Below are 13514 nucleotides of genomic sequence, written 5' to 3'. Positions count from 1 at the left end.
CAGGTAGCGACAATAGGAATACACACTCTGTGAAAATAATTTCAACTCTCTATCTAACGGTTCACTCGAACGACACCGCTTTTATCAAAACCAACCGGAAAACTTTACAGTAGATAATTAGATAGGAAAGTAGTAAAATTGCTTGTTTATCGTCTTGTTGTCATGGTGATAAAAACATGTAAACATAATAAAAAAATTGTGTAGGTATAATAAAACTTATCTAAACAGATACCTTTTACTATGTTACAAGTTACAACCATATTATAACTGTGACATTTCGTAACGTTTCCTAAGCTATGTGGTAATTACGCAAGGTGGTTATAGATGTCTGCTGCTTACATAATTGTATGTATTGACAAGCGTTTCCAGTTATATCGAGACCATAAAAAGCTAATGACCAGAAAAATTTCATTTCATATCCTATTATTTAGTTACTAGCGACCCGCCCCGGCTTCGCACGGGTGGACATTTACTTTTATTCTATGGAAAAGTGGTTATAATGGCTAAAATATAAATGTTTGGTTTATACTATCGCGGACTTTTTTGTAGGCATTATTGAGTTCTACAACTTTTCTATAGAAGTCAACTATACATCTCTAACCATTTAGGCAGCGTTCGCGAGAATCGTTAACGTACGGCAGTTTTTTCGACGCCTTACTCCACAATTTTCACTACCACGAAAAATCCTATCTATTTTCCGGGATAAAATATAGCCTATACGGATTCGGAAGAATCCCTCTAAGTAATGGTAAAAGAAATTTTGAAATCGGTCCAGTAGTTTTTGAGCCTATTCAATACAAACATACAAAAATACAAAGGCTTCCTCTTTATAATATTAGTATAGATTTATTCGCCATATACGTACATCTATCTAATTTTGATGAAACAGTGGACGGGAAGTTTTTTTTACACATTTTAGAAAGTACATTCCTGCTTTCGTTGAAAGCTTTTATAAGTCGCAAGGTTTGGTTTGATGTCAATTTTTTACAAAATGCTCTTACGTAGTGGGTAGGTAGGTACCTATCTAAAAAGCTCGCGGAGAACTAAGATTCGATTATCACTTGCTTCAAACCATAATGCCTGAGTATTGCCTAAACTAAAACACAAATCCCTATGAACCTCTGCCGAGTGCATCCACACATGACGGCATGTAAAAGAATAAATAAATGTGTGAAACACACACAAGAAAGTTTTCACAACAGTTTCTCCCTCACAAAATCAACCCAAATTCTGTTTTAGGAGTTATTTAGGTATTATTTTAATTGATTAAATAAGTAATGATGGCCTTTATTAATATTAATTACCCTGTTGAGTTTTTTTGGCCTCTTCTCAGACCTGGGCGCGTATGGAACCCTGGTAGCTTTGGTTTTAGAACTGACCATCAAAAATTGCCTAATGGAACCCAATTTGAATACCTGACTTTAACTTTTGATGTTGTTATTGCAGAATGGCTGCAGCGCCTTGCAGCGCGCGGCGGCCGACGGGCACGTGGACGTGGTCCGCGTGCTGCTGGAGCAGGGCGCAGACCCCAACAAGCAGGACCTCGTGGTACGTACAACGTTTACCCTCTAATTAGGTTGAGATCTACTAAATTTGCTCAAACTTAAGATACGGTTAAAACGAGACAGTATAGGTATATTGTATCGCTGGCATAATTCTGGGTGGCATCTCTGGTGCTGCAAATGTTCATGTGCAGCGGTAATCACTTAACACCAGATGACCCACCTCGCTCGTATGCTCGCTATTTTTTATAAAAAAAATCTAAAAACAATTCATTTTTTGGTATTCCAGCACGGCAACACAGCAGCGCACGAAGCAGCGTGGAAGGGCTACTCGCGCACCGTGGCCACACTGGCGCGGAGCTGCGACCTGCGCGCGCGCAACGCTGCCGGTTTCGCGCCGCTCCACCTGGCGACGCAGAACGGACACAACCAGTCCGCCAGGGAGATACTCCTCGCTGGCGCGCCGCCCGACTTGCAGAACAACGTAAGTTAGCTTACAATCAACTTGGATAGGTACTTCAATACGTAGTACCAAATCTATTATATTATATATCAAATCTTTGAAAAGAGCAACCGCCGAGTTTCTTGCTGGTTCTTCTTGGTAGGAAAGGCATTCTGAATCGGATGCACTTGATGATTCAAAAGCAGTTGTAAAAGTTTAATTGAATAGAAATATTTTGAATTCTATCTACCTACTAAATGCGAAAGTGTCTGTTTGATACATTTTCACATTCCATTTCCACCAGATTTTACACTACAACTTGTACAGAAGAAAAGAGAAAAAGTTTAGGTATTTTAAAAACCAGCCAAGGGTTCGTCGAGCTACGCGACCCTAAATTTCTTACAAAAAATTACGTAGGTATGAGTCTTGGCCAATAATCGATTTCGATTAAATGAAGATGAAGTACCTACTTAAGTAGTTATTAAATAAATCGTAAAGCTTGTTTATTATGCCATAGATATGTATTATAGCTATAAACAAGCATTCTAACCTCTGTCATAAACGTTAAGATAAAAATAATTTGATCATATTATGAGATTTTAGAACATAATAAATGTTCCTTAATAGCCATTTTAAAGACCAACTTGCTTGACTGCAATGACACTTGAAGGCATTTATTTACTTACATTGAAGACGACAGAGATAACAAAATCTGGAAGGTATTTTGAAAGAAGAAAAAGAGCACTCAATAATGACTTGTCTATTTCAGTATGGCGATACATCCCTGCATACTGCAGCGCGCTATGGCCACGCGGGCGTCACTCGTATCCTCATCTCAGCGCAATGCCGCGTCTCCGAGCAGAACAAGAACGGCGACACCGCACTCCACATAGCGGCCGCCATGGGCCGCCGAAAACTGACGAGAATACTCCTCGAAGCCGGCTGCGACAAGTCACTCAAGAACCACCAGGGAGAAACAGCAAGAGACATCGCCACCAGAAAGGGCTTGGAAGAAATAATCAGCATCCTCAACACGCCAGTCGCCAAACAGTCCAAAAAGAAAGACAAACATCGAGACAAAAGCAAAGAAAGGACTATCGATGAACCGGACGACGCAAAGAAAAGAGACAAAAGCAAAGACAAAAAGAAAAAGAATGTACATTTCGAAACCCCCGCCGCGCCTCCAGTTCAGTGGTCACCATACGGGTGTCACTATTATCCAGACCCAAAATACTTCCCTAAACCCAAGCTAAACTCGCTTCCCACCGAACCCTTGAAAAAAGGCGAGCAGTACTATTTGGATTTAGCGGGAAATATAAAAAAGGGCCCCATCGGAGCAGGATATACGTGCTACTGTGCCCCATTCTTCAAACACATGGAAGAGAAACTCAATGAGGACAAGAAAGATCTAAAACGCCATATCGATAGAGCCCATGAAAAATTAGATCAGAAAGTCACAGATTTAGAAATGAAAACTCAAGGTCAAATATCGGAATTAACAAGATTTGTTGCGGCTGAAAGGGCTCTCTGTAAGGAGAGGCATAAACATTTAGAGCAATGGTTGACGAGAGGCATGATGTTCAGAGCGTCAGAAAGAGTGAAGAAACTAGACTTCAGTCCAAAAGGATCACTAGATATACCACCGATAAAAAGAACGAGAAGTCTCGAAATTTTGGATGGAGGTAACGAAGAATGGAACAATGTGAACAGAATTATAAGGAGCTTCAACGAAAACGTGGAGCAGTGTGAAAGCATAGCCAAAGACCTGGAGTATAGTGGTAAAGCCACGTCCCAAAGCACTGAGAATTTGGACAATAGATCACCTAGAAGTCCAAGACGGAAACATATGCTTAAAAATTCGAGAAGTAGCGATCAGCTAGATGTCGGGCCTAGTCGGTGTTCAAGATCTCCTCATACAATACATCATACAAATTGCAGTCAAGGTACCTCTCCTAACGTCACAGCTGAAATTCACGTTAAAGCTAATAAGGTTTCTGTATCACAATCCCCGGTATCAGATGTTCCTGTTCATAGTGAAAGATACATATCTCCATGTAGAAACTCTACAGCCATATCCTCTAGTAGTAGTAATCGACAATCAGATTTTAAGTGCCCAGAAGAGCGTACTATGATAAATAGCCAATTAGAACAACAAAATGAACATATGTGGAAAAGTCAAGTGTTGCAAAGAACGGCTGACGATATTCGAAAAAGGGTGATGCTTGAAAAAGAAATGTCTGACGCATTGCCAAGGAATACAAAATCTATGGACATCTCTCAAGATGGATATATAAAATTTTCTAAACAACCAGATTACAGAGAAGAGTGTAATATAGAGAGAGAACCTCGGAGATCAGTTCAAGAATTGGTAGCTCAGGTAGAGCACCAACAAAGGCATATCTCACCAGAAAGAATTCCTTTACCGAGAGCAGTAATTGAGAAAGAGACACCGTTGCCTATACAACCGAATCCTGTCCTAAAAATGCCTCAACAGCCTTTGAGACCTGCACCAATATTGAAAGAAAAACCTCCTAAAACTAAAAGGTTTAGCTTACACAACCTCATACCGTTTCCAACGAGAAAAGCTTTTCATACTCCGCCAAAGGAAAATGGTAACAATTCAGAGAGTAGCGACGAAGAAGACAATCCTATAAGAAGTACAAATCAACCAGGACCAATGAGGAACACCAATTTACTGCAAACTCTACCTCTGCCCAACTACGAGTCCATTTCAATGAAGTCCCAATCACCAGCGCCTCAAGTGCAAACACAAAATTATCCCCACGATATTAGAATGATTCCAAAAGACGCATACTTCCACGATATACCTAACAGACAGATGCATCATCAGATGCCGTATAGACAGGAAAACGGTCTGCCATACCCTCACCACCCTTGTCAGAATCAATTAGATTACAATGAGTCCGGTCTCCCCCAAAATCAAGTTCAGGCCCGTAACAGAAATCCTATACACCACCATCAAACGGGGGTTTTCAGCGCAATGATGCAAGATCACATGATAAGAGAAATAGAAAGGATACCCCATTGTTACAGCGACCACTTGGATCAGAATACTGAAGTTGAAATTGCAAACCAGAACGATCACTTTCGCGGTAGTTACTACGATAACCGTCCACCAATGTACCCGAATTTTAGACCAAATCCACATGCCATAAGAAAACCGACACCTGATCATAGTTTGCTACACAGTAGACTCCAATCTTTAGCTATAAACACCCATTTGACTGAAACTCAGAGTCAAACGGACAGGGAGTCTCATAATGATTCAGGATACAGTACAAAGGTTTATGGTAGTTCCCAAGGGCCGTCGCCAAGTCTGTCTGGTCATGTGGATGATAACTTGTCAGGCCAAATGGTCAGTATTCTGCCCAACAATAAAGAAGCTAGTGGACAAATGGGAGCATCGAGCTTAGTGTAGCATGAGTAATCTTTCATTTGAAATACTTTGATATAAATTTTCTAAAGAGGTTATTTTAGCGTTTAAACTATCATGAGTGATTTTTTCCATTATAACTTATAAGTACCTAAGTATAGATTGTTACGACTATACTCACGTAACTATTTAGTCGGTGTAAGCCCGACTAGTTTCGACTTAATACGTGAGTAAAGCCGTAATAATTTATTCTTATAATTTCTAAAGATGTTATAAAAAAAAAACTTCGACGATTCTTCGACGGTAGTATGAACAAAAATGATTTTTTTAATAATTATGAGAACTTTCCTCATACAAACATCACACCATACAAACGTAGTTTGAATCTCATTAAACTCAATGAAATTTTGTAGACACGTTCTAAAAACAAATATACTTAGGTACGTTAAAATGTGTAGCTTCAAAGTTACAACAGCTCAAAGATTTATATGTAGGTAAAACTTTGAGCCCGTGTGGAATATTACACATTTTTATGGAAATCTGGAAAACTACAGATATAGATAATAGTCAATAGATATTAATTTCGAAAACGAGTCTACAACATTTTATGGTGTTTGATTTATCCAAATTATTTTTGTTTGGAGTGCCCTACGACGATACGAATAATTTCGCCAATGAAATTTTTAACTGGAAATGATGTATTTCTTCTTTTGTGACATATATTGTCTACTAGCCTGATAAGATTGAAAAATAAATCTTCAGGATAAATTCTTATAATAACAATATATTGACGCACTTCTTGGTACTGCTTGGTAAGTGCACTGTATTGGCGTCACTCAGAAAAGCAGGTATTATTTAAATAATTTTATCGAATTATTGGAATGTCCTCTCATTACCAACACAAAAAACACCAGGTTCAATGTGTAGAGGTTATCCGAGAGTTTTAATCTAAACAAACTAATGCCAAAATAAATAATTTAATTAGAGCGTGATTGCTATCACAACATCTAATTATCAAGTTCACAACCCAAATACCGAAAATATGCGATATCGCTCCGAATCTCAGAAGGAGACTCAACTAAAACCTTCAAAACACCCGTATTTATGCAAGTTCAATCTTGTCGGCCTCCTAGTAACAGATTGTATGACATCGAATGAGCGAAATATCGATTTTATCAAACTACCTGCATTAGATAAATTAATAATTTTATATTATTTTTGACAACTCAAATCAATTTTTAAAAATAACCTTACAGTTCGGCCGTCCTGAATTTAACACGCCCTCGTGTTTCTAAATAATCTTGTCATGTCAGTCGCGGGCTTCCTTGCCCTAAGTCAAATCCAAATCATGGGCTATCCTGCCCTCCGTCAAATCATTAAAACCTACCCCTGAACTGCCGAACTCTCAGTTTTAATATCAAGTCAACAATAAATCCAAACGACTAACTTCTCATTCGATGTATACAAAATCTGAACCACTCATTGCAAATTACTTTCCAATTCACAAAAGACTAAATTATTAAAAAAAAAACTAAAAATTTTAATCACCAAATCAAACTTAATAAAAATTTTAATCAAATGTGGGTTGTTTACAAAAAGATACCAAAGCGAAATTAAGACAACGTGAGACACGTCCCGCTTCTGAATTATTGGCGTCACTCAGAAAAGCAGGTATTATTTAAATAATTTTATCGAATTATTGGAATGTCCTCTCATTACCAACACAAAAAACACCAGGTTCAATGTGTAGAGGTTATCCGAGAGTTTTAATCTAAACAAACTAATGCCAAAATAAATAATTTAATTAGAGCGTGATTGCTATCACAACATCTAATTATCCAGTTCACAACCCAAATACCGAAAATATGCGATATCGCTCCGAATCTCAGAAGGAGACTCAACTAAAACCTTCAAAACACCCGTATTTATGCAAGTTCAATCTTGTCGGCCTCCTAGTAACAGATTGTATGACATCGAATGAGCGAAATATCGATTTTATCAAACTACCTGCATTAGATAAATTAATAATTTTATATTATTTTTGACAACTCAAATCAATTTTTAAAAATAACCTTACAACTGATCGAAAAAACACCTCTAAAACTACAAATTGTTTAACTAAAAGTACAAATTTGATTTAGAAATTAATCGATGCCATGTATCACAAATAATTTAAGTTAAAAATAATATAATTAAAGATATTTTAGGGACTGAACCACTAAGGATTTTAATTATTACTTGCTTAATTGCGAAAAATGTAATATATTTCATACTGGGTACAATCAGTCCCATATTTTTGTAATATTAAATGTACTTATCTCGAATGTAAGCTGTGTTTGTAATATACTTATATTTATTTGTAATACTGTATGTATGGTTTGTTTGTACTGATTTGATTTTAATAAATGCACTTGAAGTGTGAACTAAAAATATTTTGTTTTACTGAAAGACCTTTTCAAGGCGATTACTAAAGGTTGCTGAAAACCTTTAGCAACCTTTAGATATGTGAAATCCATTCCATACTAATATTATCAAGTGCATGAATCTGTCTGCTAGCTTTTCAAGGCCCATCTGTTTATTTATGACTGGTACAAAGACAGATTGCATCCGAGGGAAGAAAATAGGCTACTTTCTGTCCTGGAAAATCAAAGAGTTCCCACAGAGAAAAGAAGTATAAATCAAGTCAAGCCTAAAGAAGTTTTCCTTCAAAAAAAATCAAACATCGCGCTTACTTCAGATTTGTTTAATTAAATCCTACATTATTTACAATAGCTACATATTAACATGTTTATCTACATAAAATCTACTTACAACCAAAAAATTTACCTAACTCAAAATACAGCTTACTTTTTGAAAATCTATTTTTCATAAATTGATCTAACTAGAAACTGTTTGAGACCTTAATAAATTTCGTTCAGCCCAACCATGCTCCATATAAAACTCTCTAATACTACTATGGTACAACGGAACTCCACTCAAAACTGAGGACTTGGCCGAAACGATCCTAACACCAACATAATCCCCCGGCTTCACCCGCCTTTTACCGTCCCCACAAGGTATTTCCACATTATCAAAAACCACTTTTATGTACAATTCGTTTCTACCCAGAACTTGTCCGGTTTTAGGGATAATTCCTTCAACAAGGACTAAATGAATGTTCCCAATTTCTAATTCGTGTAGTTTCTGGCATTTCCTGCGGTATATTTCTATCATTCGTGAATGCCTTTCCTTTTTTACTTCCTCTGGTACGTCGTCTTTGTAGCGGCGGTACGCGGTCGTTTTCTGTAAAAAAAAAACCAGTCAAGTGTAAGTCGGACTCGCACACGAAGGGTTCCGTACCATCATACTAGATATAACACTTGTATGTGCAACACTGCAAGTTAATTACGGACAGCGCCATCTATGATGTGATTTAGTAAACTAATTACTTGTTCGTGAATTTTAATTTTTTTTCATGTAACCACAAATTCACGATTTCTCAACCTGTCGCGTACTATAGGTATATTAATATCACTTTACACTAAATATCTCTAAGAAAAACGTGAACTAAAAGAGAAAATGGGGAACTCACCTCTCTCATGCTATAAGGGAAGAGGAAGGCCACGTTGTAGTCGACGATGTCCATCAAAGTCATGGTTTCCTCAAACTCTTCGTCCGTTTCACCGCAGAAACCGCAGATCATGTCCGTCGATAGACCCACTGTTTGTGAAAGACAACACTCTAGTTTATTCTGTTGTAAAATTCTAGTTTCAAATCTTTATTTTTTCCCAATGTAACGTATTGTAACAAATTCACGGTTTTCGGATTATTTCTTTTACTTGTGCTATAAGACATTGCTACCTGCCAAATTTCACGATTCTAGGTCAACGGGAAGTACGCTATAGGTTTTGATTCCCTTTTCTTGACAGACACAACAGACAGACAGAGAACAAAGAGATTCTATAAGGGTTCCTTTTTCCTTTTGAGGTATGGATTGCTAAAAATGAAGATAAATACTTACGCTTGTGTATATAACACATACGCATAGTGACACAAAATACATAGATATGGGCGCAGGGATTATAAACATTTTGGCACCTACAAGCGTGCTTCAAAAAGGGCCTATTACCGGGGTCGCTCGTTGTTTTAAATACGTATACAGGAAATTGCACAAATCACTTACCTCCCGGTATAATATGCCTGATGTGTTCCACAAGTTGCAGGTACGCCTCTCGCGTATAGCCGCGCCGCATTCGCTCCAGCACCGCAGTCGAGCCGGACTGCGCTGGTAGATGCAGCATCTTGCAGATGTTAGGCCTTTCTGATATCACTTGCAACACCTGTAAACATTTACAAAAATCTATGCAAATGCCCCTATCGACTGCCATTTTTGACGTGACAACGTCTTATAATTCGATAGAGCCGGCTGCACGCACGAAAAAACATGACTCATGCGGCGTTACCTCGCTCTGAGGCGTTCCATGTAAGGCTTGAAGTGCAAGCGAGAGCGCGGAACGAGCGACAAAGAAGCACAATCGGCCTTTGTTGTCACGTTCAACTATCGTCAGTAAACCGACTTTACAGGCAACCAATTTTTTTTTTTTAATTATAACTATAGGACGAGGATATGTGCTATAGTAGATAAGTGAAGAGGATCCAGCGGTAGCGAAGCGGTGCGGGAGGGTGACAGAGTTGAGGAATCACTGAGCTCTCGCGTCACGTCATCACACCCCTCCCGCACCGCTCCACTACTGCAGGGACCTACTCAGTCAAGCGTTATGTTATGTAGAATTTATAAGGTCGACTATGGAATGAGTGATCCACGCGAGAGAACAAAGGAATCCTACGAGATTTTTAAAAACCATCCAAAACTCCAAATCCACACAAAGTCGCGGTCAAACGCTATACGATAATCATTATCATTATGATCAACCCATCGCCGGCTCCTAAGCACCGATCTCCTCTCTGGGCTGGTTTCCGCACTTAAACGTTTACGTCTGTTGTGCGTGTGTTGCCCCTCCCCGACGAAGTTGCACCGATCTCCTTTCAGAATGAGAAGGGTTTGGCCACGCAATCAAATCCAAAATAGGAAAATGTATGTCTGTCTGATTCCTTTTCACAGCTGAGCCAACTATTTGAACAAAACAAAAATTAAATAGAGATAGCTTCCAGGTTTGCAAACAGACATAGAATACTTTTATCCTTGAAAACCAAAGAGTCGTGGGCATCATCTAGTCACACTAATATTATAAAGGCGAAAGTTTGTATGTGTGTGTGTGTGTGTGTGTGTGTGTGTGTGTGTGTGTGTGTGTGTGTGTGTGTGTGTGTGTGTGTGTGTGTGTGTGTGTGTGTGTGTGTGTGTGTGTGTGTTTGTTACTCCTTCACGCAAAAACTACTGGACGGATTAGGCTGAAATTTAGAATGGAGATAGATTATACTCTGGATTAGCACATAGGCTACTTTTTATCCCGGAAAATCAAAGAGTTCCCACGGGAATTTTAAAAACTACATCCATGCGAACGAAGTCGCGGGCATCAGCTAGTCATAAATAAAATGGAATTACCTCATCAGGGAAATCCTTGGGATGTGAGGCGGTGAACCGTATCCTCATTTCAGGGTCTACCAGAGACACTTTGTCCAGCAGATCCGCAAACCGGAGACCACCTTTTTTGGATTTGTATACTGTTTTAAAACCTAGACAGCCAAAAGAAAAGTTTTGTGGTTGTAATTCTATTGCTTTCATGATCTATACTTAATCCATACTAATATTATAAATATGAAAGTGTGTCTGAGAGTTTGCTAGCTTTTTTTGATCCATCATTTATCTGATTTGGATGTTTGATACATACATAGACGGCTCACAACCCAGGGAAGGATTTAGGCTATTTTTGATCCTAGAAAATAAGTTACCATATGAATAAAAAAAACGTAAATGCACATGAATGATGTTGCAAGCATCATTTACTTGGTAAAGAGATAGCTTGTATCCTGGAGACGGTCATAAAAAGAGTGCCCATAGAGTTTTTCAATCGAAATTTCAAAGTCCCAATCAAATCTAGTTACTAGTACATGCATATATCCTATTCCTTACCTTGAGCCAACTGTGTGTCATATTTCTCTGTCCGTTCTGAAACATCTCTGTAACTATTGACATTCTGTCCCAACAGAGTGACTTCCTTCACGCCGCTGTCCGCTAGATGTTTCACTTCGTCCACTATGGAGGCCACGGGGCGCGAGCGTTCACGACCGCGCGTGAACGGCACGATGCAATATGTGCACATGTTGTCACAACCGCGCATTATTGATCTGATCACATAAATCATCATTGTCATCATCATTAAGCCATCGCCTGCTCACTACTGAGCACAGGTCTCCTCTCAGAATTAGAGGGTTAAGATAAAGTCTGGCTTTATCACACTGGCCAAATGAAATTTGGCAGATTTGACACACCTTTCAGGACTATAAAGAAATATGAAGTTTTCTTTCGCCGTTAAAGCAAGTGATATTTAACTGCTTAAAATGCACATCGCTCTGAAAAGTTGGTTCATACCTGGAACCCCGGACCCCCCTGAATAAGTAGAAATTTTTTTTATGTTTCATATATTTAAGAAAAAATTAAAAGAAAATCCTTCACTGCCTGACTCATCAATGCCCAGCTTAAAACTGCAGACCTAGAATGCTGAAATTTTGTGTGCAAAATTTCGGTTTTCTGTTCTTTTTATCATGTAGACAAAGAGTTTTAAAAAAGGTTATTTTTTTACTAGACTTACATAAAAGCTGACACACTGTCCTGGTTCAGCCGGACAGGTACAACGTCTGCGTAGGTCTCATCCAGCGACAGTAGCACATTGACAGCCGTCTGACCACTCTCTGTCAGAGCCAGGAGGCGAGGCAGGTCTCTGTAACTGTCCGGGCCAGCCACTGGAAACAAATTTGGTTATTTAGGAAAACGAGTAACTAATATAACAATAGAACATAACCTGTAATGAGAGCTATGCTAGCCTACTGATTAAGACGCCCGCTTCCTATAAAAAGTTTTAGGCGAAGTGAAAGAAAACATTGTGAGCAAACCTGTGCACCAGAGAGTTCTCCATAATATTCTCAAAAGGTGTGTGAAATCTGCTAACTTAATCAGTGTAGCAGACTATGGTCTAAACCCATCTCATTCAGAGAGGAGACCCATGCTCAGTAGTGAGCAGGCTGATGATTAACCTAACAACATAACTAATAAATGAATATAGAATAATAGATTGATTGTTGCAATAGCCTTACTCATAGCATACTTAGCATACTTATAAATGTGAGAGTCTGTGTGCTTGTTTCTTAGTTAGCTTCAATTGGCCCGTCCTTTATCTACATTTAACAAAATTTGGTACAGAGATAGCTTGCATTCTGGCCAGGACAAGAAAACAAATGGGGCATTGAATAAATTAGATTTTATGTTGGATTGATCATTTTCTGTCGAGGACTGAGGTAGGTGAGAAGAGGTTGGTTTAAAAATATGTAGCCCATACCAACATCAACAGCCTTTTCCTTTTCAATCAACTTCTCTTTTAGTCGTTCAGCCATGCAACCCAGAATACCAATCTTTATCGGCTTGTGGCGATTCTTTGAAAACGAACGTCGTTTCTTGTACCCTCTCAAGTGATCCAAACGATTCCAAATCTTGTTCTCCGCCCCTTCCCTGATAGCACAAGTCATGACTAGGAATATATCGGCTTCCTCCTCTTTCAAAGTCTTCTCAAAGCCCTCTTTTTTCAAAATAGACCACACTATCTCTGTATCACTTAGATTCATCTGACAACCGTACACATCGAAATAAACTTTCCTTTTTGAAGTATCCTCATACTTTTCCGGTAAATATGGTATATGAGGTGGGTGAGTGATAACTTCAGATGTTCCTGTAGATTCTACAATAAAATCTTTCAAGCCAGGACCTTGTTTGATACGGTTTTTTATAGAACCAAGTACGGCCCCAGATTTACAGCGACATTGTCGTGGAATATAGTTGATGTATTTTATTAGTCGCTTGGCATTTTGTAAAAACATTTTTTCAACTTAACTAGGTATGGAGAAAAACTTCTTTATTTCGGTTATCATTAAAAATACGATATTTTGATAAACATAACCTCAAAATAAAATTGACATATTTTACAAAACTTTGACATGACATAATGACATTAGAGAACTTCTTTAG

General features: G+C 38.5%; 2 protein-coding genes across 2 annotated transcripts in view; one reads left to right on the top strand and one right to left on the bottom strand.

Annotated features, from left to right (window-relative positions):
* LOC123873705 overlaps positions 1-5540 on the top strand; it is a 55012-nt gene extending 49472 nt beyond the window's left edge. Inside the window, exons 3-5 of the mRNA XM_045918696.1 lie at positions 1447-1548; positions 1792-1986; positions 2714-5540. Coding sequence (XP_045774652.1) covers positions 1447-1548; positions 1792-1986; positions 2714-5383 — 2967 coding nt within the window. The 3' untranslated portion in view covers positions 5384-5540. The remainder of the gene's footprint in view (positions 1-1446; positions 1549-1791; positions 1987-2713) is intronic.
* Positions 5541-8066: 2526 nt separating this feature from the next.
* On the bottom strand, positions 8067-13492 carry LOC123873711 (CDK5RAP1-like protein). The gene is made up of 7 exons (XM_045918710.1): positions 12832-13492; positions 12088-12238; positions 11409-11623; positions 10881-11011; positions 9501-9657; positions 8910-9037; positions 8067-8620 (listed from the first exon to the last, which is right to left on the bottom strand). The coding sequence occupies exons 1-7, from the start codon at positions 13364-13366 to the stop codon at positions 8216-8218; spliced, it is 1722 nt and encodes a 573-aa protein (XP_045774666.1). The 5' UTR covers positions 13367-13492; the 3' UTR covers positions 8067-8215.
* Between the last annotated feature and the right edge of the window lie 22 nt (positions 13493-13514).

The sequence above is a fragment of the Maniola jurtina genome, chromosome 17 (assembly GCF_905333055.1).
Source record: "Maniola jurtina chromosome 17, ilManJurt1.1, whole genome shotgun sequence".
Classification (NCBI taxonomy): Eukaryota; Metazoa; Arthropoda; class Insecta; order Lepidoptera; family Nymphalidae; genus Maniola; species Maniola jurtina.
Note: the sequence above shows the minus strand (reverse complement) of the source record. Positions and strands in the feature narration are given on the sequence as shown.

What these genes read in the sequence shown, in the direction of transcription:
- LOC123873711 (XM_045918710.1), bottom strand. Translation starts at nt 13,366, where the DNA reads ATGTTTTTACAAAATGCCAAGCGACTAATAAAATACATCAACTATATT. An exon ending in GACAGTGTGTCAGCTTTTAT is followed by an intron (nt 11,624 to 12,087) that starts GTAAGTCTAGTA and finishes TTATGTGATCAG; the next exon opens with ATCAATAATGCGCGGTTGTG. An exon ending in CCAAGGATTTCCCTGATGAG is followed by an intron (nt 9,658 to 10,880) that starts GTAATTCCATTT and finishes AAATGTTTACAG; the next exon opens with GTGTTGCAAGTGATATCAGA.